Source organism: Tauraco erythrolophus, chromosome 18, assembly GCF_009769465.1.
Source record: "Tauraco erythrolophus isolate bTauEry1 chromosome 18, bTauEry1.pri, whole genome shotgun sequence".
In the NCBI taxonomy this organism is placed as follows: domain Eukaryota; kingdom Metazoa; phylum Chordata; class Aves; order Musophagiformes; family Musophagidae; genus Tauraco; species Tauraco erythrolophus.
In genome coordinates, this window is record NC_141482.1 from 1,087,161 (window position 1) to 1,114,115 (window position 26,955).

The following is a 26,955-nucleotide window of genomic DNA, read 5'->3' on the forward strand; positions in this document are numbered from 1 at the left end:
GGAGCGGCAGCGCCGGGCCGGGCCGGGCCCGCCATGTCCCGCCCGGAGCCGCCGCCCGCCGAGCCCGGCGCCGCCATCGAGAGGCTCTGCCAGGAGCTCAACCTGGACGCGGCCAGCGCTGCCGAGGCGCTGCGCGACTTCACGGCGCTGCGGGGCACCTACAGCCTGGAGGTGAGGGGGGCCGGGCCGGGCGGGGCGGGGGGCCGGGCCGGGCCGGGCGGGGCGGTGTGTGAGGCGCGGAGGGGCGGCCCGGGCCCCCCGCCGCCCCCGCAGCTCCCCGTGCCCCGCAGGGCGAGCCGCTGCACTGGCTGGCCTGCGCGCTCTACGTGGCCTGCCGCAAGAGCCTGGTGCCCACCGTGGGGAGCGGCCTGATGCAGGGGAACGGCGTCTCGCTGACCAGGATCCTGCGCTCCGCCAGGCTCAGGTGAGCCCCCCGCGTGGCGGGTCGCGGCTCCGCGGGAGCTGCCGCTTCAGGTGCCCGCGCCTTGGCTCGCCCGTCCCGGGGCGGTAACCTGAACGCGATGGGTCCCCTTTGCTTAAAGGGGAAACAAGATGCGAATACGTAGTTTTCAACCTCAGACCTTTGAAAAACCGCCCACCTGGGACCAACAATTGTCCCACCCACTTTTTTTTTTTTTTGTAGTTAATTAGAACACAGCTCAGACCCCCGAATGCTCTGGTAGCAAGCCAGACAAGACTCGTGTGTGACTCGGGATTTAGGCCAAGTCGCTGGCTTGACAGCTCCATGCCGTGGCGTTCTAGGAACACGGAACTGTGCGCCGCGGAAATATTTCCGTCCCGCAAAGGCTCCCTGGCGGGCAGCGCTGACCCGCGGTGACACATCTCAGGGTGTTTCTTGTTCCGCTTAAAGACCTGCGCTCAGCCGAGCTGCCGAGGGGAGGTGCGATGTAATTACGCCTACAATTAAAGGGGTTTTGTGCGATAGGTACCGACTCTTGTTTGTGGTTTATTTGCCTCCCCCTCGCCACACGGAGAGCTCTTTCCTTCCTACTCCTCCCTTAGCTGATGCAGCTGTGCTGGCAGCCTTTGAATAAAATTAGTGTTTCCATGCCTGTGCCTGAAAGGAGAAAAATCAAAGTGATAAAAGGTGAAAAGCTTACAATATGTATAGTTTGGGAGTCTATCAGAATAAATGGTAAACCTGTATGTTAATCTAATTAGTCGTTAAGGAGTAAATATGTTGCATTTTGGCTTTTTAAAAAATTCAAAATAAAGGGAGTTAGTTACATCTCAAAGTAAAGCAGACTTTTCTTTTTTCTTTGAAGTTTAATTCAGTTTTTTAGCAAAATGAAGAAGTGGATGGACATGTCAAATCTACCACAGGAGTTCCGAGAGCGAGTGGAGAGGCTGGAGAGAAATTTTGAAGTGTCAACTGTGATTTTCAAAAAGTTCGAACCGATATTTTTAGATATATTTCAAAACCCTTATGAAGAAACTACTAAACCACAGCGAAGCAGGAAACAGAGGTATTTTTGAGATTTAATGTGACGTTTCCCTAGAAAGGGCTGTACCTAATGTAGATTTATGAAAATTAAGATCATTGTTTGTGTTTTAAGAAGTTATATACCGTTCCAAAGAGTAGGGCGTCTTGGTGGCCTCAGTTCTGAAATGCAGTGAGCACAGAAACATCTCTCTCCTCGGTGTGGTACAGCTGGCATCGGCAGAGCTCTGCGTGCCGTGGCTGTTTACGCCGTGCAGAGGCTGGCCTGTCTGTGTGCGGCGGGGAGAGGGACAGTGAGACAGATCAGCGTGAGGTACAGCGAGACCCACACTTGAAACGTTCAGCAGAAAGAGCTGAAGGAGCACAGGGGTGCTGTCCTGGCTCAGCACTAGCTGAGGTCGTTGGTGTCATGGCACAGTCCCTCCATCCAAAGTGGCATCACACCCACAGCGACCTCCGCGTGACTGAACAGGTCTTCAGCGTGGCTGCCAGATGGGCGGTCACCTGCAAGTGGAAGAAGGTTACAGCTGGTGCACTCGTTTTTTGTGACAAGCTTGGTAACTGGTGGTGTCGTCTTCCAGATGCGCACAGAGCTTCGACATTTGGCTTTAAACTGAAAGAGGGGAGATTTAGATTGGATATAAGGAAGAAATTTTTAACTCTGAGGGTGGTGAGGCACTGGAACAGGTTGCCCAGAGAAGTTGTGGCTGCCCCATCCCTGGAAGCGTTCAAGGCCAGGTTGGATGGGGCTTTGGGCAACCTGGTGTAGTGGAGGGTGTCCCTGCCCATGGCAGGGGGGTTGGAACTGGATGGTCTCTGAGGGCCCTTCCAATGCAAACCATTCCATGATTCCAGGACCTTAGTTAAAGGAGGTTGTCTGTGTTCCCTGCCGCCTGTGCGGCCATCTCCGTGAGAGCTTTACGGCAAGAGCGTAACCTTAGTGGTGAGGGAGCTGAGCTGGGTCTGTGCCAGGGTTTTTTTGCTGGCTGACATGTGTCCTCTGGATACGAGGAGGGGATAATTGTTCTGGTAAAAGTCTCCAGCATAGCCCCACGTCAGCAGGTAGAGGGGATGCTTCTGCTGCGCCAGCTTTGGCAGGTAGCTTTGTGGGCAGTGCAGTGTGTTAGGAGGAATTTTGTCGGCGTGCTGTTAATGCCCTTTCATTGGAGCTGCATTCATTCCTGTAACCGCAGCTTCAGCTTCTCTGTGGGCTGTCTTGGATAGTGTCTTCCCTGGTCTTCCAGCTCCACGATCTTGGATAATCTCTCCTCCAAGCACCATTCAGCACATGAGCTGTAACACAAGCTGTAGTTGCATATTTTGAAGGAGTGACTGATGCTTTAGTGAAATATTTAGAAAAAGTTAGTGGAATTTATGTAGCCCTTGGCATCTTGCTGCTGGAGGATTCCGTTGGAGATGTGACATCAGCAAAATAGTGTGCCCAGGGTCACAGGCCAAGGGCAGCCACTGGCTCAAAAAAAGGGTCAGAAGGTTGGAGATGCTGTGCCAAACGCTCTGTGGAGTGAAGTGGGAGACTTGGTTACTGAGAGCTGAGTTAAGGACACGTGGCTTAGGTTGTGCCTTAGTGTGGAATTAAGGTGGAGAATGGCTCCAGCTGTTGTTTTGAGCAAGGAAACGGAATGACATTCTTGCTGTAAACCAAGCCTCAGCTTCCTGGCGCTGAAGACTGACTTCTCCCCCTTTTCCTTGTTGCTAGGCGGGTGCCGTGTGGCGTTAAGGATCTCTTCAACTTCTGCTGGACTCTCTTTGTGTACACTAAGGGTAGGCCTGCTCGTTTTTGGCTGCACGGTTTGCACACCTTCTGAGTTACGAACTGCTTTTGTGTTGCTTGACGTGCTGTGCTGTCTCTTAAAGGTAATTTCCGTATGATTGGAGATGATTTAGTAAATTCCTATCATTTGCTTCTGTGCTGCTTGGACCTGGTTTTTGCAAATGCTCTTTTGTGTCCAAACAGAAGAGATTTGCTAAATCCGTCGTTTAAAGGTATGGTGGGGACAGAATATTCGAAATCAAACATGCTTTGTTCTCTTGCTCTGTTTTAAATGAAGTTGAAGGTTGGTTGTCTTCCCCCCCACACCCCCTCCTCCTTCTCAGGCTTACCAGCGGACTTCCCTGCGGCAGAGACCCAAGCCTCCGGAGATCCTCCTTGCATCATTGCCACGCTGTGTGAGCTGCATGACGGGCTCTTAGTAGAAGCAAAAGGAATAAAGGAGCACTACTTTAAACCCTACATTTCCAAGCTGTTTGATAGGAAGGTACATCTTGCTGGTTTTTAGAATGCATGGTAGCGCTCAGACGGGTGATCTCGACACCGTTTTAATCCTGCAGGTTCTGCAGGAGAGTGTGCTAACAGGCAAATAAACCTGGGCTGCTTCAGGTGTTCTTTACATATATTTTAGCAGGAGCAGAATTCACTCAGTTTTACTGTATGTGTGCTGTTAAGCCCCCTGTGTTTTGGCTTTTAATATCCGTGGAGAATCTTTGCTTTCCTTTCTCGGCAGCGTAAAAGTGAACTGTAGATGACAGTGTTTTCTTCAGGCAAAAAAGTAATCTGATTGTGAAATCATTTTACAGTGGAACAACTGTCACGATCGTGTGGGTCCTACTGCTTGTCTTGGAGTTGAGCAAAATGCTATGGAAGGAGGAGGTTTAGGTTTCAGGGGTGCAAGTCGTTCTGTCTGTTTTCAATCCTGGAAATTTTCTCCAAGCTCTGTGGAAGTTTCTGTGTAGTTGTCCCATCAGGTCAGTCCCTAACCTGCCAGTGGAGCAGCTGTTAAATAGCAGTACTGTTTCTGAAGAGTGGCTTCATCTAGAGCTTGGATAGAATTTGGCTTTGTCCTCATCTGTTTGGCTCGCTAATGGCATCGTAGTCCTTTGGTCCAGGCAAAAAAAAAAAGGTCCAGTTATGCTCCTAAACCTCATTTCATTTTTGGCTCAAACCATTATGCCCTCACACTGTTAGAGTTGGAACAGTCTTCATTTTATTATCTAAGATATTTCTGCTTTTTATTCTTAGATCTTAAAAGGAGAATGTCTGCTGGATCTTTGCAATTTTGCAGAAAATAAGTAAGTTACATTCTTCATCCTGGGATTTGGTTTCATTTCTAAAATACAGGCCTGTGACTGCAAAATCACAGGTTTTACCATTCCTTTGTCTCACCATAGCTACTGGCTTTTAATTATTTGGCAACCCGAGTGGCTCTTTGGCTGAGATGCTTTCTGAATCTGAGACGTGTCAGATGGCAGGGGCTCAGCTGCAGAGTTTCTTCCTCCATGTCAGGTTTTATGGGGCTTGCCCTTATTTTCTGGCAACTGTAACCGTTGAGTAATCTAATGCAAATCAAAACCTCCACTCTGGAGTTCACAGATGTGTTTCTGTACATACCTCGAGTGTTATACCCAAGGAGGAAAGGCTTTAGGTTCATTTATCAGTCTCCAACTGAGTGTATAAATCTGTGAATGCAGCAGGAGTACTCAAAAGAAAAAGAAGCAGCAATTGCAAAACCACAAAAAAGAGGCAGAGTGTTTCTGTGGGTGGCAAGTGTAGTTGTTCCAGAAACTTTTTAAATTCCCTTCTGAAAGCTGATTTAAATGCAAAATATGAACAGCAGCTGCTTTGTTCTGGATCTCTTAAAGGTGATGGTTTGTTTTGTTTTGTTTTTTTTTTCTTTTCCAAAAATACCTGATAATTTGTTTTTGCAGGGTGGGGTTTTACCTTGTTGGTTTGCTTTGAGAATTTTGAGCAAAGGCTGAATTGTTTTAACAAAGTAGATAACACAAATTTACATATAAACCAGTGTTGCTGTCATCCATTTGAAGCAGTGAACTTCTTTTACTATTTCTACTTAAAAATTAACAGTAATACCTTAATAGTACTGTCGTGGGGAATGATGCGATAGTCCTTGTTCTTTTGGAAGCAGCCTGACATGTAAAGCAAACATGGAGGCCTCTCTGTTTCTTTGTCCAAACTTTTCAGAGACCTTTCCTTTTTCCAAAAGACAGGGGAAGGTGAACCTGTGCTGTGGTGGAGTTTCCCGTGGGATCACAGGATCGCCTGCATCATGCATACATCGTTATGTTCCGTTAATATATGTGCCTAAGGGGTAGCTTGGGTTGCTAAGACACTTTGCAGGCAAAAGATATTTCACAGAACATTCATCTATCATGAAAAACATGCAGGCAGGATTTATTGATGTAAGGTGTTTCTGATTTTTATCCAGAAGTTTCATTCTGCTTCCCAAGTGTAAGTTGAAAGCTTTGCAGCCTGTGTGAGAACGTTCCTGGTTTACAGTTGGATTAGCTGCAATAAAGCAAACGAAATATTTGTTCGGTATGATATGTCAGTGGTGATTTGAGAAGTTGAATCCAGGGGACTAGCTCTTAAATTCTTCTTCTCTGTACCAGTGTGAAGATTACAGGCCAGGGTGGCCAGAGTAGAAATGGAACAGCTGGTTTAATGCCAGTGCTGTTCGTGTGCTCCATGTGTACGAAGATTTAACCTCTGATCAGTTGAGCGCGTCCAAACTCTTTTATTCACCACTGGGATGGAAGCAAAATTGTTTTTTCCTCTTCCCACTGAGAGCCAAGCTTTGTCGGTAACTTAGGAGGAGCAGTGGTCCCTGCAGCGGGTCATCGAGGGCACAGGGGAGACTTCAAGTGCAAAGGAAGGCAGGGTGATTGATGGGGCAACAAGTTGTGTTTACGAGCAGCACTGCTGCTGGAAGCGTTGAGCACTTGGAACGCGTGATGCTTTCGGGTTTGTGCCTTGGCTCCACTGGCACTTTGTTTGTGCCCTCAGCAGTCTAACCTTGGATCAAAAACCTGGGCTTCTCTTTCAGCAAAGCACTGAACAAGGAGTACGAAGAGTACGTTCTGACGGTGGGTGACTTTGACGAGAGGGTTTTTCTGGGAGCCGATGCTGAAGAAGAAATTGGCACTCCTCGGAAATTTCCTGCGGACGTGCCAGTAGGGAAAACAGCAGCAAGAGCTCACGTGGAGTGTCACCTTCAGCAGCATTTTGAAAAGGTGATTCATTTAACGTCTCGATCTCGCCTGAAGTACTTCTCCAAGTTTTTCCATCCTTGTACGCTGTTTGAATCGCTGAGGTGACTGAATTTCTTGAACTTCTTTCCAAGAGGAAGATGATGAATGCCATTTGCAGGCTTCAGGGGATGCTGCCTTGCTAAGGAGAAATGGTGATGTCTTCTTTCCTGTGGAACCTAGTAAATAACTATTTCTTAAACAGGATGAGAGCTCTTTCAGGTGCAAAGTACTCTTGGTTTTGTCCAAAAAAAATGACTAAGTAGTTAAGACTTAAATATATAGGTCATATGGTTTTGTTCAAACTTCCTTTATGCACCATAAGTATATCATGGAACCTTTACACAGGATTAATTTATTTTTTTTCCCAGTATTTCCTTTTTTAGGACAGGAAAACTCGTGTACTATTCTATGGAAAATAACAAAACCCATCGAAGTCTAACTCTTTGTTACAAAAAGTAGCCTATAGAAGATTTAATGTTTCACTATGTTCGGAGATGTAAAATGTATTGAATGAAGTTGGCGTGTGGGAAAACACTTGGTTGATTACTTTTTAAACTTGGATGAGGGGGGAATAAAATGGTGCTGTCGGTGTGAGAACACCACATGCTGTTTGATTTACACGTCAATTAAAAAATAAGAATTACAAGATGCTAGTGCTGGTGTAAACGAATCATACAGCTTAGCTTTTTCTCCCAGATGTGTTTCATGTTAAGGCAAATTAAAGGCGGGGGTTTGGAATGAGTTTATCAATTTTGAGCTTCAGTTTCTGCAGTGTAAGAATGACCTTATTGCTACTTTTGCCTACTGACTGCAGGCATAGCCTTTCCTCATTATTTGCCTTCTGTCTTCAGAATGCAACCAGTTCTAAGAGTTCAAACCCAAAGACTTCAGTGCAGCACGTCCAGAAAGCAGGATACAAGTAGATAAGTGCAGTTGACACAGCTCCATCTGCTTAGTGCTACATTATCCTTTGGATAAGAGGAGGCTCCGGGTCCACCAGCACAGCATTTCCCAAAGAACACTTTCCTGGGACCCCCTCATAGGCAGCTCTGCTGGGTACTCCTTGTGTCACCTGGCTAACGCCGTCGGGGACTGCAAATTTACAGGCTTTAAGATCTAATATCTTGTTTTGTTATACTTTATTTAAAAAAGAACTCTGGGTTAGTTTTAGTCTGGCTGAAGGTTTGTTACATTCTGTGTTTGTGGGCTCCTGGGAAGACTTTAACTGATTTGAGGTCCGTTTGGAGATGACAGGTTTGATAGCAGCCTTCAGGTCGCAGACTGGTGGTGTCCGCCCAGTCTTCGGAGGGATTTGGCAGGAGATGCACGTTCGAGAGGTTTGTGAATCGGTTCTGTTGACTGATTTTATTTATTGTTTTTCTCTGCCAGAAAAGGTCATTTGCACCTTCAACTCCACTGACTGGAAGAAGATACCTAAGAGAAAAGGAAGCTGTCATCACTCCTGTTGCTTCAGCAACACAAAGCGTGAGCCGGTTGCAGAGCATTGTGGCTGGATTGAAAAATGCACCGAGTGAACAACTTATAGCGATTTTTGAGTAAGTATGTCTGCTGCAGCTGCTCTCCTGCAAGCAGAAACTCATCTTTTGTGCTTGTGACTGCTTTCTTCCTCAAATTTGACATTTTTCCTTTAGTGCAGAATATTTTTATCTGTGTCTCTGTATTATTTCTGGTTGAAAGATCTGCGTTTTTCTAGATGGTCTCATCTTCTGGAGAAAGATAGCTGAACACACACACCCTGCTCCAACTCGCCACCACCCTCGTGTTAATGTAGCTTCAGTTTTTGCTAATATTAAGTTAGCTGTTTGCTTGAAAGGCAAATGCTCTGGTATAGCAGCAAACATGTTTTCCACCTCTCTGGTCGTTGGGGTGGCCGTTCCCTGAGCGTGCTTCCGCTTACCGGTCTCCTCCCTGAGCTGCGATGTCTGTCTGAGGGCAGGCTCCCAGCAGCAGTTAGAGCGTTCCTAGTCAAGAGCCTCTCGCTCAGCCCTGGTAGCTGCTGTGTGATACTGGGAAATCGTAGTAAGTGACTGGTGAACACAACCCCAATCTTTCATGATCACCATTTCCAGGACAGAGTCCCAGTTGTACAAATCAAACTACATTTTTGGCTAACATCCATGCAAAATTGAGACTTTGCTTTATTATGCAGTAAGATCTCCAGATATTTTTTCATTAATCAGAATGGACATTTAGTATTAGCACTCAATATTTGAAGTGCAAAAGTAATGGGTTTTTTAGTGACCTTCATAAATAGATGAAAAATACTACTTCTAGTTCTCATCTTTGGAGTTACGCATATTTTGGAAGTTTTCCTAGCACTTGTTCTTAGAAGTTTACAAATGCTGTTTTAAGGACCATTTGATGTTGTTTATATTACACAATTAAATCATCAACATGTCTGCAGTCTCTAATGAAAAATGTGTGTGTTCAAGCAATAACCTAGTCTGTCAAGAGAGATGTAAATATTAAAACAGGGAGAGGAATTGAGTAAATCTCTGACTAGGAACGTGTTGAGTACTTCATCCTGGATGTGAGTTCAGCAAGCACGAGAACACGTACGGTCTGATGAGGAGAAACGGGGAGAACTGTGTTTTGGACTATGTGTTATATTCTGTGCTTTTGTGTATTTTCACTTTCAAATTAAAATTCCTTGGAAACATAACTTTGAAGTTAATTGGAAGGCTTTGTTCAATGAAACTTTAGTTTATTTCAATGCTAGCTTTTCAAAATAGTTTAGGTTCTTAATTTGACACCAGTCACAAGCCACTGCCCTCTAATACAGAGTTGCTGGAAAATCTGGAAGCATTCAGAAAGAGCATCTCCAGAGAGAGAGATTCTCTGGCTCCTTTTTATGAGAGTGACTGTGAGGAGTTCATCACTTCCTCTCTGCCTTGCTGGTAAAAGAGGTATTTTTGGAAAGATGCTGACTCTTCACTCGGAAAGCTTTCCTGTACTCCCTCAAACCGTGCTGGTTTGTGTGGTCTCGTAGATGCGTTTGGTGTTTGGGTGCTTGTTGTACCATCCTTCTACCACCGTGCTCCCAGCAGATGTGTTTTTCTCCTGAGTGTGCTGCTGCAGCTCTTGCTTTCTCCTGCGTTTGTTCCAAAATCTACATAGCCTGTCTACTCTGTTAGGAAAGAGGAAAGGAAGCAATATTTGTGTGGTTTGTGTTTTCCTCTGTTCTCTCTGGTAATACGGGTTGTTGCCTGATGGGAAAAGCTCAATGTAACTCGCTTTTCTTCTTTTTATTTGGGTGGTACTTTTTGTTTGGTTTTTGAGGGTTTCTGGCAACTGGATATTTATTTATACAAACAAGGCTTTCTCATTGCGTTCTGCTTCAGGTCTTGTGCACGCAGCCCTATGGCAAGTATTCTGAGCAGAGTGAAGGAAATCGGTGAGACGTTCTGCCGCAGCTACACCCAGTCAACAGATGAGCAGCCAGGATCTCATATAGGTACGGCCGTGAAATGCATAGGATGTTTCAAAATACCAAACCAGGGCAAGTGAAATGCTTACATCAACAGTTGTCAAGTGTTTAGGACAGTGGAGCTGGTTTTAACCCAGAACATACCCAGACAGAAAACTGTTGCTGTCAAACAGAACACTGTAAAGAATCATAGAATCGTCTGGTTGGAAGAGACCTTCAAGATCATCGAGTCCAGCCATCCACCCTGCACTGTCAGGGTCCCTAAACCGTGTTGCTCAACACCAAATCCACATGGTTTTTAAACACCTCCAGGGATGGGGACTCCACCACCTCCCTGGGCAGCCTGTTCCAATACTTCACTACCCTCTCTGTAAAGAAATTCTTCCTGATATCTAAAGAATATAAGAATAGAACTTTATTACAGAGTAAAACCAAGGTTGCAATTCAAAATGGGAGAACCGAGAGAGCATTGAAACTACAGCAACTCTTAATAAAAGTTGTGAACTTACATTCTTCTTGGATTTAAAATTTAAAGGAAATGGAAAACAAGTAGGAATTCTGTTGCAACTGTCTGCAAAATTACATCACTCTAGTGATGTAACACTAAAATACATAAATCTTTAAAACATTTTTAGAGTTTCGTGCTATTCTTGTGGCTGGGGGATTTCTGAACATACTTTTTCGATCTGCAAAGTCTATACATACACACATATGCACTGTTTTCTTAGAGAAGGACAAGCACTGGTCACTTTAGACTAAGGCCATTTGTGCAAATGACATTGGGCTTCCTCTTTGGTTTTAAATTTCAGATTTTGCTGTAAACAGATTAAAACTGGCAGAGATCTTGTACTATAAAATCTTGGAGACTATAATGGTCCAAGAAACACGAAGACTACGTGGGAAGGATCTGACTGTAAGTAAAGAACTGGTAAAAAGTTCTTTAACCCTCCAGTTAAAAGTTCTTTAACTCTCCAGGGGGTTATTTTCAGCCGTTTCCAGAACGGAGCGGTCTGTGTATATTGTTAATATTAAAAAAGGGGAAGTTACGGGAGGTGCCTAAACATAGTTTTTACTGGAAATAGTGTAATTCCGGTATAACTAACTATCTTAATTTGTGTTACCTTCTAGAATCCCAGCTTTATGGACAGATAACTTTTGTTCTCTCCTGTGTCCAATTAACAGTGTCAGTGCTTCATGTTAGGCAGCAATGTGTTTGCTCCGCTCTGTGATTCACAGTGAGGCCAGTGCGTTTGTCGTCGTGTGGTCTTTACCGTTCTAGATTTCCCTGTTAAAAAAGGAGATTGTGGAAGGTAGAAAAAAAGCAGCAGCTCTTCTCTCTAGCAATAAGCTACGTGGTATTAGTGGCACAGAATTCAAACTTCTGTTTCCCAGACCTCGGGTCGTTGATGCTTTCTGTAATCTCTTCAGGCTCTCTTGGAACAAGATGTCTTTCACCGCTCCCTCATGGCGTGCTGCTTGGAGATCGTGCTTTTCGCATACAGCTCACCTCGTACCTTTCCCTGGATCATTGAAGTTCTTGACCTCAGGCCGTTCTATTTCTATAAGGTAAAAAAATACTGTCTCAGGACTGCATTAAAAATGCCACGGTACTGGATTGACAGCCTTGGAGGATGACGCTCTTCCTTCCTAGTGATCAGCCAGGAGACTGATGGTAAGGCGTAATTTGCCCATTCTAATTTCTGGCTGTCCTTAAATATATTACCTGGAATGTGGAACGCTGGAGCTGAAGCTGAGAAAACCATTTTGTAAATAGTACTTCACTGTAATGTGCTGTTGATCAACTTTTAGTTCTTAATAGATACGCTTTTAGTAGACTAAAGCCTTCGAGCATGTATGTCGATCATATTTATTGACTGCAAGCTGTAGTTCTGCTTATTAGTGATAAAACAGCAATAATATTGTTTGTTGCCTTTGGCTGCTGCTACTTACCACAGGTTTGCTTTGTTAAATTTTTCTTCTCTGTTTTGTTTTACATAACAGAACAAAAAATCTCTTTTCCTGGCTTTCACTTGTTTGATCCTTTTGTCATCTATCCATACGCCTCCTATTTTTACTAGACACCTACCAGCTTTCTCCAGTTAGTCCTGAATATATCAGAAGTGCTTCTGTTGTTCTGACGTAGATGGTAACAACCAAACAACTGAACCCTTTGGGAACGCTGGTTTTTGTTCCATTCTCCCTTCTTCAGCCCTCAGACGTAGGGCGGTGGTGAGACTGAAACAAACCTGTCAGTGCTGCTGGGGCTGTCCGCAGCCTGCATCAGTACCAGATGCACTGGTGCACATCCAGCTTTGTGGAACAGGTTTATGTTTGATTTACGTTTGATTTGCGTCTTCTTTGTTATCCAGCACACATTCTTGCGGCACTTGTGCTTGAAAAAAAATTGCCTCCACGAAGACCTGACACAAGAGCCAATATTTATTATTCCAGTTGCAACACTTGTAACTTTGTTCTTTGAATGCTCGGTTTCTGTAGTATAAGTAGATGAACACATCAGCAAGTCCTCCAGGGAAGTTTTGTGGCATTCCCATCTCTGGAGCTTTGGAAAAGCAGGCTGAATGTTCCTGTGTCACAAATTACATAAATAAAATGGATCTTGCCCATTGAGCATGGATCCCCATGGAGCATGGGGATGGAGCATGGCATTTCAAGGGTCCTTGCCACTCTTTAACCCCAATTTGTACACGTTAAGGGTTCTAAACCTTTCTTAAAGGAAACTTTAAAACGGTAGTTTTCAACTCTTCTCATTACGGGCTGCTTACTTGCAAGGAAGGAAAGCTCAGACGCCAGAGTGCTCACATACCAGCCTGAGCAGGTACACCTGCTTACATCTTCCGAGGTGTGCTGCACGTGCTCAGTGCTGCCGTTCTGTGCCCGCTCAGCAGTGGTGAGAGAGGGCCTTAAAACCCTGGGAGTGGGTGGTTCTGCATTGATAGGACATCCACTGTCCATTTCCAACTCCTGAATCGCCTTTGGGAAGGGAGCTTGGTAAAAAAGTATCAGAAAAGGGTTGCAGAAGATGAAGATGTGAGGAGGAGGAGGCTGGAGCATTCGGCATTCCAGAGAAGTTTTGAACGGGGTGGTGAAATGAATGATGATTGGATGGTGTTCAACACAAGCGGTGCGACTGTGCTTTTGTGCCTGTGTCTTGCTGCTGTCAGGTGATTGAAGTGCTGATCCGGTCTGAGGAAGGACTTTCCAGAGACATGGTGAAGCACCTCAACAGCATTGAGGAACAGATTCTCGAGAGCCTCGCCTGGACTCGGGACTCGGCGCTCTGGACCGCCCTCCAGGCCTCGGAAAACAAGGTCCCGACCTGTGAGGAAGTATGTTTCCTGTTTTCCTTCTACGGGGAGATTCATTTCTCACAGTTGTTTTATGCAGAAAACCATTCAAACGAGACAGTTGCTGCAGGAAAACTGTTACTGGATTGGCACAAAGAAGGGAAATCTCTTTGCTGTCTTATGCTGACGTTTCTCATTTCTCAGGTAATATTTCCCAGTAATTTCGAAGCCAGCAATGGAGGAAACGGGCTCGGCCATTTGCCTATGATGCCGATATCTCCTATCATTCATCCTCGAGTGAAAGAGGTTCGGACGGATCTCGGTGGGAGTTTGCGACGGGGTACGTTCAAGGTTTCTGACACGATTGGACTGTGAGAGTTTGGCGGGCGTTGGACTCCTTCATACTTGCAAAGGCAATCTCGAATCTGAATTAAGCATTTAGAATTGAGAAGCATCGTACAAGGGGAAGTCTGGATGCATCCAGTCAGACCGCTGCTGGATCCTGCTGGCAGCAGACAGCAGACACGAGTGATAATGCTTCGCTTCTCACCTGGAGCGGTGCTGCTGCTGCTGGGATGCAAGGCTTCCCGTGCCCTCGGGTGGGTTGTCATCCGATGGCTTGCTATCCTTTGCTGTTCACATTTCCCCAGGGTTCTTTTTTGTTCTCGGTGAGTTTGACTGGATTTTAGGTGACTCTTTTAAAAGTATAATCACCTTTTTGTGGTTTCCAGCACTTTTTTATATCCTTTTTCACAGCGGCATTCGCATTATTGTGTTTTCCTTCAGACCCTAGTCGCCCTGTTGCTGCTTTTTTTCCCCCCTCCTTAAGTCCAGGGATGGTTGCCGCTGTCAGCACTGCATTACGGAATGACACAGCTGCGTTTATTCCTCTTTCCTGCAGAACTTTTTTGTAGGAGGGAAGGACAATACTTTGTCTGCAGTATTCTTTCCTCTGAAGAACTGCCTTGCTCTTTGCACATTCCCAGGTATCACACAGAACCGTCTCCTGACAGGGGAGGTGGAGAGGCGGCGGCAGCACTGCTCTTGCTTTTTCGTACTTCCCTAGTCGGGAACTGCTGCTTTCATTGTATCCCAAACAGGAGACCACAGGTTCTTGCTGGTGCATGATGGACTGATTGGTGGTGTGGTGTTGTCTCCTTTTGTGTTTGTCTGGCAAATCGCCTTACAGGACTGTTTGGTTTTTAGTGGTTGTTCAGGTTTTTTTAAATCTTCATTAGGAAAGAGATGTATAAGCATTTGCTGGTTGGTTGTTCGATGGAAGGGAAAGCAGCTTGGAGATGGTGTCTTACATGTGGGTAGGGCTACATGAGACTTTGTCTTGTGTGAGAGAATCTGGTACCAAATGCTTCTGCTAACTTCAAGTGGAAAATGGTGAGGACTGGAAGTGTTTGTTTGCCCCTGGTACCAAGAAAACCCTCCTGGCAGAGTTAGAAGTAAGGTCTCCAATCAGTCTTACCTGGCCAGTTATCCAGGTTTCTGCTTTGTCACTGGTATCCTCGCAAGTAGCTAGTGGACTTCAGCAGAAATGCAAAAAGTCAGAGGAACAGAAACTTGTAAAATTAGTGTTGTGTACTTCCGTCTTACTACTGGAGCAAATGTTTGAAAGGAGCAGAAAAGCCTGAGAGGAACCAGGAGTGAAGGAGGTTGGAGTCTGCTGACTGGGGTTAGTTTAGAGAGTTTTACAAGCCAGAGCATACAGAAGGCAGCATATCCAGGGAATGTTGCCAGTGTTCCTATACAGGGATGTGTTCACTTGCAAATATTACTATCTGCTGAGCAGACTGGAGTAAGCATCTGCAATCCTGCATGTGCCTCCATCTCTGCAAATTAACTTGGTTACTCTTGTCTGCCCTGTGGTACCTGATTGTGAAACTGAGCTGTCTGGAACGACTACAAAATGAAAGGAGATGGTTAGAGGACTATGGGTCTTGTTCATATCGCCCAGGAACAGCGGACTGTGAGGTTTAGTTCCTAGCTAGCAGTGATTCCTACTGCGGTTCCATAGTTTGAAGGTTAGCCTTTTTCCCTCCTGTGGAGAAGCAGTGCTACTACGCTGCTCCTCTAAAGTTGTTTTTCCCTCTCCTTTGCCCGCTAGACATGCAGCCATTGTCACCAATCTCCGTTCATGAGCGCTACAGTTCTCCTACAGCCGGGAGCGCCAAGAGAAGGCTCTTTGGAGATGACAGCCCCAAAGAAATGCAGATGGAAAAAATTTTAACTGAAGGAACTAAGCTGACAATTGCTCCAGCATCAAGCATTGATGCTGAAAATGTATCAGTTTCTCCTGGCCAGACAGTACTGACCATGACAACAGCTACAGTTTCGGGAAAAAATAGGACAGAAGGTTACTATCCCACTGCACGGTACGAATTCTTCCCATTTTATTTCTCTGCTAGATGTTTTGCTTGCTCTTAAGATCTGCTTAGACCATGCGTCTTGAACATGTATTGCTGCTTCTTTTTTAGAAGAACATGTATCACTTTATATTTAAAAAAAAAAACCTTAAGTTTGTATTGACATCTCCTTCTGTGGAGGCATCTGATATCTGACAAGCATCACGAGGATTCCTCCTCATGAACAAAGTCGTGGAGTTCTTGCATTTCCAGTTACACCTCACTGCAGATTAAGTGATGCTTTGGTTCTCAGCTTCCATAACGAATTACTACTGTTTATCCTAACTTTGGTCTAGTATCCTCTTAAAAGGCTCTGGAATTTCTGGGTCAGGGCTACACAGTAACGTTAGCAAAATAGTGGGGGATTTTATTTTTTTTTTTAAGTTGGGTGATGTTTGAATGTTTCTGAAAATGATACATGAGAAATGAGTTTTATAGCCTTTTTTGATTTAAAAAATAAGTCTATAAATAAAGATGAAAAGAAAAAAATCTCCACTTTTCATGTTTAAGGAGATTTTCAGCAAGAGAATTTGACAACTGTGGAAACTAGTAAGAACTGCATACTGCTGTGAGGTACGCAGAATAATACAAAAAGAGAGAGTCTCCACCTCTCCCGAAAGAGTGGAACACTGACTACAGAAATTATGATTTCTTGTAAATGTCATATTTTCAGATAGTTTTAGAAATAATTGTTCACATTCACGTTCTTCCTTTAAGCATTACCAGAAATGTCATATTTAATAATTTCTGAAGACTCTGAGGGATAAAGAGCCTTTCAGCTTCCAGTACAGAAGGATGAGATGTTCTTAGTATTAAATGTTTGTGAATAAATGTATGATTTGCTCTTAAATCTGCAGCATGAGGAGAGCAAACAGTTGATTTCTGGTTGTGCATATCCATCTCCAGGTATTGCGAACGAAGTGAGTGGGATCACGCTGATACCCATTTCGCTGAATTTAGGTCAGCCATGTAAAATGGAGGCTCAGGCTCCCTGCCACCCTCCGGTGAATCAGGCGCAGGAAGTGCAGCTCTCATCAGCCAGCAAACCCAAGAAAACGGGCTCCTTGGCGCTGTTTTACAGGAAGGTGAGTGTCTGTCTCAGGCAGTCGTGCTTTGCTTCTGTTGGTGGCTGTGCCAAAACTTGCCTCCTTGTGCAGCCTTCAGTACCCTGCCGCCTGCGCGTGCCTTTCCTTGGCGTGGGCAGACCTTATGTACCTGGGAGGAGAGGGGAAAAGATGTTGTCAGGTGCTGCAGAGAATCAGATTTTTCCCCCTTCCTCTCCCCATGAGATGTTTCATGTTTTTTTTCTTTTAATTAGCAGCTTCTATAAATAACTACCTAGGAAATATTGGTAGTTTTTACTTCTCTTGTCTATTTTTACCGCCTCCCACATTTGCAAGGCTTGGACATAGCAGAAATGAGATTATTGCCCTGTGCCTCACTCAGAACTGCGCTGTTTCAGATCCTGTATCTGGAGATTCTCATTTCCAGTTTTCTGAGGTCTACCCAGTAGTGCTCATCTTGCTGGTATGGGGCCTCAGAAAGCAGGGATAAATAACATGTTCTCTAAAAGTTTCTAGAAAGAAGGAGCTTCTTGAAATAACGAAGGATTGAAGGGGTAAATTAAGATCTGGGTGTGCTTCAGAGAAAGTTCACATTACTTGGTTCTAGTTGCTTTCCTTTCCAGTGTGGAGTGTGTGAGGGATCTTTGGAGGAGGCAGGGCTAACTGGCCTAAATGCCTGCCAAGAGTGTATGCCTAAATTAATCTCTCAAAAATATCAGAAGATCTTTTTGCTACTATTCTTACTAGAGAAGTTATTTTCAGAGGTTTTCCCCTTTTAGGGTATCTGTATTATAAACCTACATAAACTATACATATAAACCTCTAATTCTACATTGAGCAGTCTTGAGGGTAAATCTTCACACAGAAACAAATTCCTGGAAACACTTGCAAGCCACATCCTGTGCCTGACCTATTGGTTCTTTAATTTTGATCGTGACAGGCTGGCTGTCTCTCTGAGAATGGGTTAAGAATTGACTAGCCAGCTGCCAGGCATGAGCTCGGGCTGCCTTTGGGAAGCTTTTCTGTCAGTTGGGGAACACTTCAGCTCTAGTGTTTGACAAACCATGTGGTAGGCAATATATTTCTTTTAGTTATGAAAGAGAACTAAATCTTCACTTAAATTTTTCTTTAAATATTGACCTTCTGGTTACAGTGATCATATTCAAAATTGTCATTTTTCTTTCCTTTCTTGTTCCTGTTCAGTAGAGCAGGTGAAAATGAAATGAATTCTTTTTGCTTTCCAACCTTAAAGAATGTGCCTGATTACTATCCCCAAAGCAAGACCTTCTGAAATAAGTGGAAGAAGGCTAATGTTGCACTTGAGAGTTATTTCAGGTTTTGAGACAGATTTTTGGTATGAAAAAGAGAAAAAAACAAACAAACAACATCAGCTTGCTGACATAAGATTATACTTGATCATAATTAAATGATGTCCCTTCTTTGCGCTTGTTGGACGTGTTCCATTACAGTGAGTGACTGGTGTGGTGTAGGAGCTATGGTTGTCATGTTTTTAAGTGGATTTCTATAAGCATTAGAGATTCAACATCTGAACAGAGCTGATAGCTTAGTCTTTGGAGACGTTGTCTGAGGCAGAGGGGGAAATCTTGCGGAAACAAACTATTCAAACGTAGAGCAGCTCTACTTAGAGGACTTTCGTTTTTACAGACTGGGTGAAGCTCATTTGCCTTGACTCATCACCACGTGTCTCTTTCTTCCAGGTTTATCATCTGGCAAGTGTGCGCCTGCGTGACCTGTGCTTAAAGTTGGATGTTTCCAATGACTTGCGCAGGAAGATCTGGACGTGCTTTGAATTCACATTGGTCCACTGTGCCGACCTGATGAAGGACAGACACTTGGACCAGCTCCTCCTCTGTGCCTTTTATATCATGGCAAAGGTAACGTGTAGCTTTAAGAAATTCAGGGAATTTTATGTCAGTTATTAATTGTGTTCACAGTTTACAATTTGATTGCTTTATTCATGTTGCGTACTGGAGGGAAGGGAAAAGTCCTTCCAAGAAGTGGATGAAGTCCCAGTGTATTTTTTTTTTTCCCTTGTTTTGCATGATCTTAAAAGTCCCCATCAACCAGCCTGTTGGTTAGGAGAGGATTTTCTTCTCTTCTGAGCGCATTCACAACGAGCACTGGTCAGCGTGGATAAAGCAGTGTGAGGTCCCCTTGCCCCATATTTGTGTTTTCTGTCCTCTTTGGCATCTTCATGATCTCTGCAACCTAAAAACGCCGTTACAGTTACAGAATTATCAGATGCAACACTCTGCAGGAGCTCACAACCTTATGTGTGGATGGAAAGTTTCTATTCCACAAAAATCCTCTTAGCTTTTGAAGATCGAGGTTGAGGAATTGAGCTGGTTCTCTGCTACTTGTACTACTTCATTTCTTGCTCAGTTTGCCAGCATGATTTAAGGTCTTAGTAAATTGGATTATGAAACTGGAATACTGGTTTGACTCAAACTTGAGAACTGATGGTTACAGTGGCCGTCAAGTCCGTTTCAAACACAAATTTGGGAAAGTGAAACTAAGCCAAGCTCCTCTAAAACATTGGTGGCTACCTTTTCTTCTTGAGGAAGCCAAATGAAGAGGAGCACCATCTGTGGAGCGAAACCAATGTTCAAACTGTGCCTGCCTGTGCTCTTAACTGAAGCATAACTGGGGCTCGTTTGACATGGATACTGGAAGCTGTGGGAAAGCAAAACCATGGAATAGTCAGTGCTCTGAATTTTATCATGTAGTTTGTCAGTCTTGTTGTTTTGTGTTTTTTTTTTTAAATAGTCTCCTGAGTGCTGTCTGCAGTGCAGTGTGAGACCTGACAATTTAGCCAGACTGATACGTTCTCTCCTGCCTCCTACTACAAAAATTGTTGCTCATCTGCTATTAAAATTACAGATGCATGGCTGAAAAGCAGAGTCCTTTAACAAATGAGCTGTTTTGAAGCACAAAAGGAAAGCTGAAATTGCATGTCTGTAGATATCTGCCTAGTGTTTTGTTCAGGACTACTTCATTTTCTGTTTAGAAAAGTTAAGGGGCCCAGTTTTCAAATTTACAAGTACATTTTTGACTTAATATTTCCCTTCTTAAATTTTTAGTGTCACTAGAAGAAAGGCTGGAAAAGGAAGCATTCCTAAGCATCATAAGCGGCAAAAGGCTTTAGCAGCTAAGAAACAAGGAATGCTTGAACAAGAAAAATGCTTGGTTTTTAATACTCTCATCACCAGAATTAAGTTTTAAAATGATGTATTTGAAGTAATATTCACAAAAAAGCAGTATAGAGGGAAGGTAATTGAATAGACTGCACCTGAGCAGCCTGACCTTGGTCTTCAATAGCCTTTTCTTTTCCAGGTAACCAAAGAGGAACGAACTTTTCAGGACATAATGAAAAGTTACAGAAATCAGCCACAAGCAAACAGCCATGTGCGTAAATAGTATTGCCTTTCCTTTTTCTAAACCCCAGACAGAGGTGGCTTTTCAAGTGTTTATGCTGCTAAGGGAAAAGTCAAATCCTCTTCAGTGTTGATATGTTGATTTTTACTCAGACTTCATCTAGTCGTCTGACTTCCTTGTTCTCCTTGACAAGAGTGTTTTTCCCCCGTGCCCTGTAGGTTTATCGGAGTGTCTTGTTGAGAAATATTTCCGCCGATGACCTGTTGGACAAAAATGCAAACCAAGATGTGGAGATGACAGAAGGTAGGTACAGCAAAGGCATCTGCTGTTCCTAAAAATGTACATACGGGCTTTTAGAGAACTGAACTGTCAAGTAATAAGGAGAAGTGAAGCAAGTTTTACAGTTTTAAACATATTAAAGAAAAAAATGTATTGTTGTAAAGAAACCATCTTGTCAGTAGCCCTTCTGTGTGTTAAATATGGAAAATATACTTCCCAGTTGGAAAAAAAACGTTTAATTTTGTTTCCTTAAATTCGATTGCTCAAGGGTGCAGTTTTTCCTTAGTGTGTCGGTGATGTTGTAGTTCTTCTTGGACAGCAACACCAGTTAACAAAGAAAGATAAACAATACCTGGAATATTATGACAGGTTTTTTCCAAATATCACCTATCCTGAAGGCTTAAATAGGGAGAACTTGTTTCAGAAAATAAAAGGGTGACTCTCCGAGACCACCGTTTTCTTATATTCAGGTTTCTTTTTAACAGTTGATATTTTCTTTGCACTAGGTTAGAGGAGAAAAGAGATAAGAGCAGTATTTGAGAAAAGCATGACAATTGTGCCATGCCTGTTTTTATGGACGTGTCAGGAAACTGAGACATCACAAGCCTATGTGTGAACCCCTGAGCAGAGCAGACCTGCAGCCAAGACGTGTGCAGAAGTTTTAGAAGACTGTTCCCTGTGGTAAACTCCCACTCTGGGTGGGATTCAGCTGCTGGAACGAGTATTAGAGCCATTTTTTAAATGCCTTTTTGAGGATCCCACCAGCGTCCAGGAAAGTGCTGATGTCCTGTAGGTTCAGCGTCCTGGCTAGCAGCTCCACAATTCCTGGATGTCGTAGAGCATCTGAAGTGGCACTGGGCTCCAGTGTTTTGTCCAACAAATGTACTTGGTTACAAAGTTCTTCAGTTGCTTTTCCTGCCAGACTTTTTCTTCAGTCAGTAGGCCTGTGTCCCCTTATCTAGTATTAACTCCTGCTCTTCTGACACCAGCGTACAGGAGCATAAGCTCATGTTATTGCAGCCTTCCAGTACTTACAGGGGGCCTACAGGAAAGCTGGAGAGGGACTTTTTATGAGGATGTGTAGTGATAGGACAAGGGGCAATGGATTTAAACTGAAAGAGGGCAGATTTACATTGGATATAAGGGAGAAATATTTCACTCTGAGGGTGGTGAGGCACTGGACCAGGTTGCCTAGAGAAGCTGTGGCTGCCCCATCCCTGGAAGCATTCAAGGCCAGGTTGGATGAGGCTTTGGGCAACCTGGTGTAGTGGAGGGTGTCCCTGCCCATGGCAGACACGCTAAGGAGTGACACTTGTGGGTATCAGATGAAGCTTTTGATGTTGGTCTCAGAGCACTGATTGCAAGAGGCTTTATTCTGTGTTGCCTTGGTTTGCTTGGCAGCAGGCAGTACAGAGGAGGAAACATAGAAGGTTTTGATTTGGGGAGAGAGAACATTAACTGAAATACACTTGCTGTGTGGCTGCAGCTTTTTCCTCTGAACAGCTGTTCAATAATATGCCTGAACAAAGGGTGTCGTGGCTTCCTTGCAGCAGGCATGAGTTGAGTTCGAAGTTATTCTCTGCCAGCTGATCACTAGAAACTCTCACAGAAGCTAAAAGCTGGGTGTTGTCAGACTGCTTAAAACTTTAGTTTTAAGAGCAACAAATGGATTTGCACCACTCCTCAAAACAAGCATGAGAAAAGGGTCATTTGTGCTACAGTTTTTGCTACAGCTGTTTCCAAGTTCCACTAACCTGCTAGGAGCAATTTGTAGCTCCTCCTGATGTTCATGACCACCTGTCATGGTTTAGGCCGATCCAGCAACTAAACTCACACAGCCAGTCTCTCACTCCTTCTCCAGTAAAGTGGAGAGGAGAAGAAAAAATGTAGTAAAGGGACTGAGGGTCGAGACAAGAACAGAGGGAGCACCCACCAACCGTGTGGTCCCAGGCAAAACAGACTGGGGCTTTCTTAAAGCAATTTATTAACAGTTACTTAAAAGGACAAAGGGAAACAAAACTGCTTACTTGAGAGGGTAAAAGAAACAAAGCCAGATCTTAAAACCGACACCTTCCCCTCCCCCCTCCTTTCCTTTTCCTCCCGGCTCTACCTCCTCCCCCCAGTGGGGCAGGGACTGGGGGAGTGCAGGTCAGTTCCATCCCATGCTGTTACTGTCCCTCCTTTTGTCAAAGGAGGAGTCGTCCTTACACCCTTTTCCCTTGCTCCAGTGGATCCCCTACTCACGAGGAAAATCCACAAACTTCTCCAGCGTGAGTCCTACCCACAGGATGCAATCCTTCCCCACGGATTGCCCCAGTGTGGGCTTTACCATAGTCCTGGATTCTTAGGGGGCTGTAGCCACTCGCTCCAGCGTGGATCGTCACGCAGACTCCAGATGCCTTTCTGCCTTGTCGTGCACCCCAACACGACCATCCTCAGGCTCAGGCATCTTCTCCCCACGGGCTGCGAGTGGGTCTCTGCTCCACCGAGGCCGTCCTGGTTGCAGGGGGGCCGCCTGCCATTCACCACCAGCCGCAGGGGAAACTCGGCTCTGGCACCTCCTCCCGCTCCATCCTCACTGACCTGCTGTCGATGCGGCTGTTTCTCTCAGATCTCAGTCCTCTCCGGGTGAACTCAGCCCAGTGGGCACCCTGGGAGCGGGGTGCTCCCTGAGTTCCCCAAGCGGCTCTGCTGCCGCCATCCTCCGTGGGCGGCGCCGGCCCGACGCAGGCAGCTGCCCGGCCGGGAGCCAGGGAGCGGGGGCAGTGCCCTCCTCCCTTCTCTGCTCGATCCTGGGCAAAGCACCTTTTCCGGTTCCTTTGTCCCAACTTAAATGGGGCAATTCGCAGAGGTGCCAATTGGCTCAACCCGAGGGGGATGGGAGTCCCGATCTGGTGGCCAGAACCGGGTCTGACCAGTTCGAAAACCAGGGAGGTCACAGGGAGCAAATCCCCTCTCCTGCCACCAGACCACCCCCCCACCCCCCCCCCATCAACCATGACACCACCTACAACGCTCCCTGCTCCTGTCTGAAGCATGTTTCTTTAATTCATCTCATGAACTATTCGATTTGTGGACAAGTTCTCGTCAGTTGGATATTGTGTGTTTGAATCTGAAGCACCCAGTTGGCTGATACTGTGTTTCTGAAATCTGAAGCTCTCTCTCGTTGTTAGACTCATCTGTGAAAACTGGCAGTTCCTCAGGACGATCGGCAGCAGAGAATTCCAGCGAGGTGGGAGCAGAGGAGAGAGGAGATCTTATTAAATTTACAATGCAGTCTATGTAGGAAGAGTAAAATCATTTGCACTGAAGTACGATACCACAAACCAGGATCATGTAGTAAGTCAAGTATTTTGGAATTTTGCTCTGTCTAATAATCACACAGTGTCGTTTTTCTTGCCAGTTAAACACCTGTCAGTAATTTTGTTTTGTTAATCGCCTGGTGTGGTCACAGAATTAAGTAGTTGTAGGTAAGGGGATGAGGACTCGCTTTAAGAGCCACTTTGTCAAGACGACGAAGGCAGATGCCGTTCAGTTTACAGCCCTGGTCTCAGCTTCTTTATACTGATGCAACACCCCTTGGCTCAAACGCCTCTGGAGCATCTGTGTAACACATCTGGAAAAGAAATTGGTTGTTTGGTGGAGTTTGATCTGTTGTTTTAACTGTTACAGGATAAAAATCTTCTAAATAACTGGAAGTACATTAATCTTCCCTTCTGTGAAATTACTGCTCTTAAATATCTTCTGATTCAGCTCCTGTGCAAATTTGTCCTCTCTTGCAGGTGGAAGCCCCTCCCTTGTCTCCGTTCCCCAACATCAAGCAGCAGCCAGTGTCTCCACGACGGATCTCCCAGCAGCACTCTGTTTACGTTTCGCCTCACAAGAACGGTGCCTGCTTGACACCCCGAACTGCCCTACTGTATAAATTTAATGGGAGCCCTTCCAAGGTAGAAAGCAAAAAGGTTGAAAGGGGTCAATTAAGAGAGGGCTAATAATTAATCTCTTAATTAGGATGTGTTTCTAATGCCATGAGGTTTCATTGAACTAGTCTCTCAGTCTGCGGTGAAAGGTAGAATTCTTTATGTAGGATCCATCACTTGCTCAGCAAAGAGGTTCAGAATAACTTTTTGTTCCCAGATAACTGAAAACCAGAGGAAGTTTGAAATGGAGTCATAGTAACTCATGATTTTTTTTTATCTTGATCACAGAGTTTGAAGGACATCAACAATATGATAAAACAAGGTGAACACAGGAGTAAGAAGCGAGCAATAACAATTGATAGTGACAATGAATCCCCTACAAAGCGACTTTGCCAGGAAAACGATGATGTTCTACTGAAGCGTCTCCAGGATGTTGTCAGTGAAAGAGCAAATCATTAAAACTGCTGGTTTTCTGTGGGATCCACAAGCTCTGGAGATGGATGCAGCCTTTGCGCTATTTATTTCTTGCTGTTGTAGACAGACAACTGCCAAGTTTCTTTAACACTGAACTCCTGCCTGACTTCCCCAGGATTGCAGCAAGCAAGGGTTAAGTAGTAAACGCCAGAGAAGGAGAGGTGGTGGTGATCTTCATTCCCAAAGGCCATGCTGTGCTATGACTGACTTGACTTGAGCTGTTTCAGCGAAAGAGTGATCCGTAGAAGCCATACTGGATGCTCTCAAGCCTAATTTAGAGCATAGTGAGTTCTGAGTGTAACTCAGCTTCTAGCAATACTGGTTTTATTTTTTAAATAAGAACGATAAGGAAATGAGTGATACCAGTTGAGTTTCCTCAAGCTTTTGGTATTGGGGAAGAAGAACTTTACAAGTGCCTTATTTTAAAAGAATGTGGAATTTTATGCGTTGTTTTTACTATGGAGTAACTGGTGTGGAGAACAAATTGATGGTGCAGCTTTAGGAAGAGCTGAGTGGTTCCAAACAGTATGATTGGTGCTGTGCTCCGTCTCCTGCCAGAACGTCAGCAAAGGGTAGGTTATGACGTGGATCAGCCAGCTTTTGCAATAACAAAGGCAACAATCAAAAACTGCGGGTCGCAGTGGCTTAAATCCAACACTGCCACCTGATGAAGCACGGAGAGATGGTTCTGAGAGTCTGGATTCCCTTTTCTCCCGAGCCAGTGGATGCTGCCACAGGAGCTGCTCCTTTCCCGTTGACAGCCGTTCGTACGTATTCCAGCTTACCTGGGAGGAGGTGCAGCTGGTTGCAGCTGAAAAGCAGCTGGGGCTTTGGCCATCTTACAGCTGCTGAAATGCATGAATTCATTTCACAAATTGTAGCTCTTCATTTTATTTTTTCCTGAAGATCTTAGCCTCTTGGTAGTATCTACACTGAATGTAAGCCCATCAGATAAGGCATGTTTGTACATATGGGGTTTTTGTAGCTATTAAAGGCTGGGTTCCTTGGAAATGTGTAAATTCCAGCATTCCGTTCTTGTAAGTAAGTTTTTAACACTGAGGCATTGGTAGGGTTCTTTTACCAAAATGGAGAAAAGTCACGGTCTATTCATTACTGTAAATCAGTAGCTTGATCTATTCCATAATGGCATTTAAGATTAGAGCCATAGAGAAACTTCTCAGCACTGTGTTTTTCAGTTTATGTGTTACAGTGAACTGAAAAAAAAAAAAAAAAATTGAACGACGATTACATAGGACTTGTTTAAGGACCTCTGTTCACTTCATGGTTTGGTTGTTTAGTATATGCTGCAAGATCTGCTGTAGCACATTCCAGGGAAGAACACTGTGATGATTTCAAGCAGTCTCAGCTAATAAGTCTGGTCAGCAATGACCAAGGAAAAATGTATTTAAAAGTGTATGTGTGCAGGGACCCTACTCAGCAGTGAGGAGAAAGTTTACAAACTCCATAACTTGTTTTTGAATTATTAGCTAGTTAAATATTTGATATTTTTTTTACTTTCCAGAAAAGGTGCTTATTTCTGAAAGGGTTGACCATAGAGAGCTGCAGCATGAGGAAACAGCCACGCAGTGGACTAGGTTACATGTAGATTCTTCTGCTCAGTTCCTTTAATTCTATTCAATTTTTATATTTGCCTTCAGATCTTGAGATAAATAGTACAAGAGAGACCACCTTTCTGTCTCACTCTCATCACCAGTACTGTTACAACCGTAACTGTTCCATGTATGTACTCCAGTCCCTCGAAGCCTCCGGTGTTGGAGGGAAAATGGGGAATCTTGATCTAGCTTCAGCAGGATCTTCTGTATTAGCCTGGAGGATTGCAGCCTCTGGATGGGGAGCATGCCATCAGGCTTCCCAGCGTAAGTCTTCCAGCAGTATTCCATGACAAGAGTTCAGCTGGTTTGGTTTTAATTCAACATCATGTGCAGGTCTCTCCTGATCACCACTGTTACTGTGTTCTCTGAAACTGTAGGAAACGGATGGTGCTAAAATCCTCGTTAGTTGTCCATTAGGTGTAGTGGTTTTTCATTAGGAAAATGAATGTACCACAACTGGATTGCAGTTCCGATTTTTTTTTTCACCTTTTTAGGTGATAGGAAAAATATTTTTTG

At 44.5% G+C, this 26,955-nt stretch overlaps 1 protein-coding gene across 1 annotated transcript; it reads left to right on the forward strand.

Moving 5' to 3' along the window:
* Positions 1 to 33: 33 nt before the first annotated feature.
* RBL1 (RB transcriptional corepressor like 1) lies at positions 34 to 26,625 on the forward strand. The gene is given in 24 exon segments (XM_086623126.1): positions 34 to 171; positions 291 to 424; positions 1,287 to 1,487; positions 3,180 to 3,244; positions 3,338 to 3,466; positions 3,578 to 3,738; positions 4,500 to 4,549; positions 6,322 to 6,508; positions 7,916 to 8,082; positions 9,889 to 10,001; positions 10,784 to 10,887; positions 11,403 to 11,540; positions 13,157 to 13,321; positions 13,484 to 13,619; positions 15,396 to 15,628; positions 15,630 to 15,663; positions 16,600 to 16,778; positions 18,476 to 18,652; positions 20,112 to 20,183; positions 20,372 to 20,460; positions 23,628 to 23,695; positions 23,698 to 23,771; positions 24,215 to 24,379; positions 24,641 to 26,625. Coding segments are annotated over 24 exon segments (3,150 nt in total). The 3' UTR covers positions 24,812 to 26,625.
* The last annotated feature ends 330 nt before the right edge of the window (positions 26,626 to 26,955 follow it).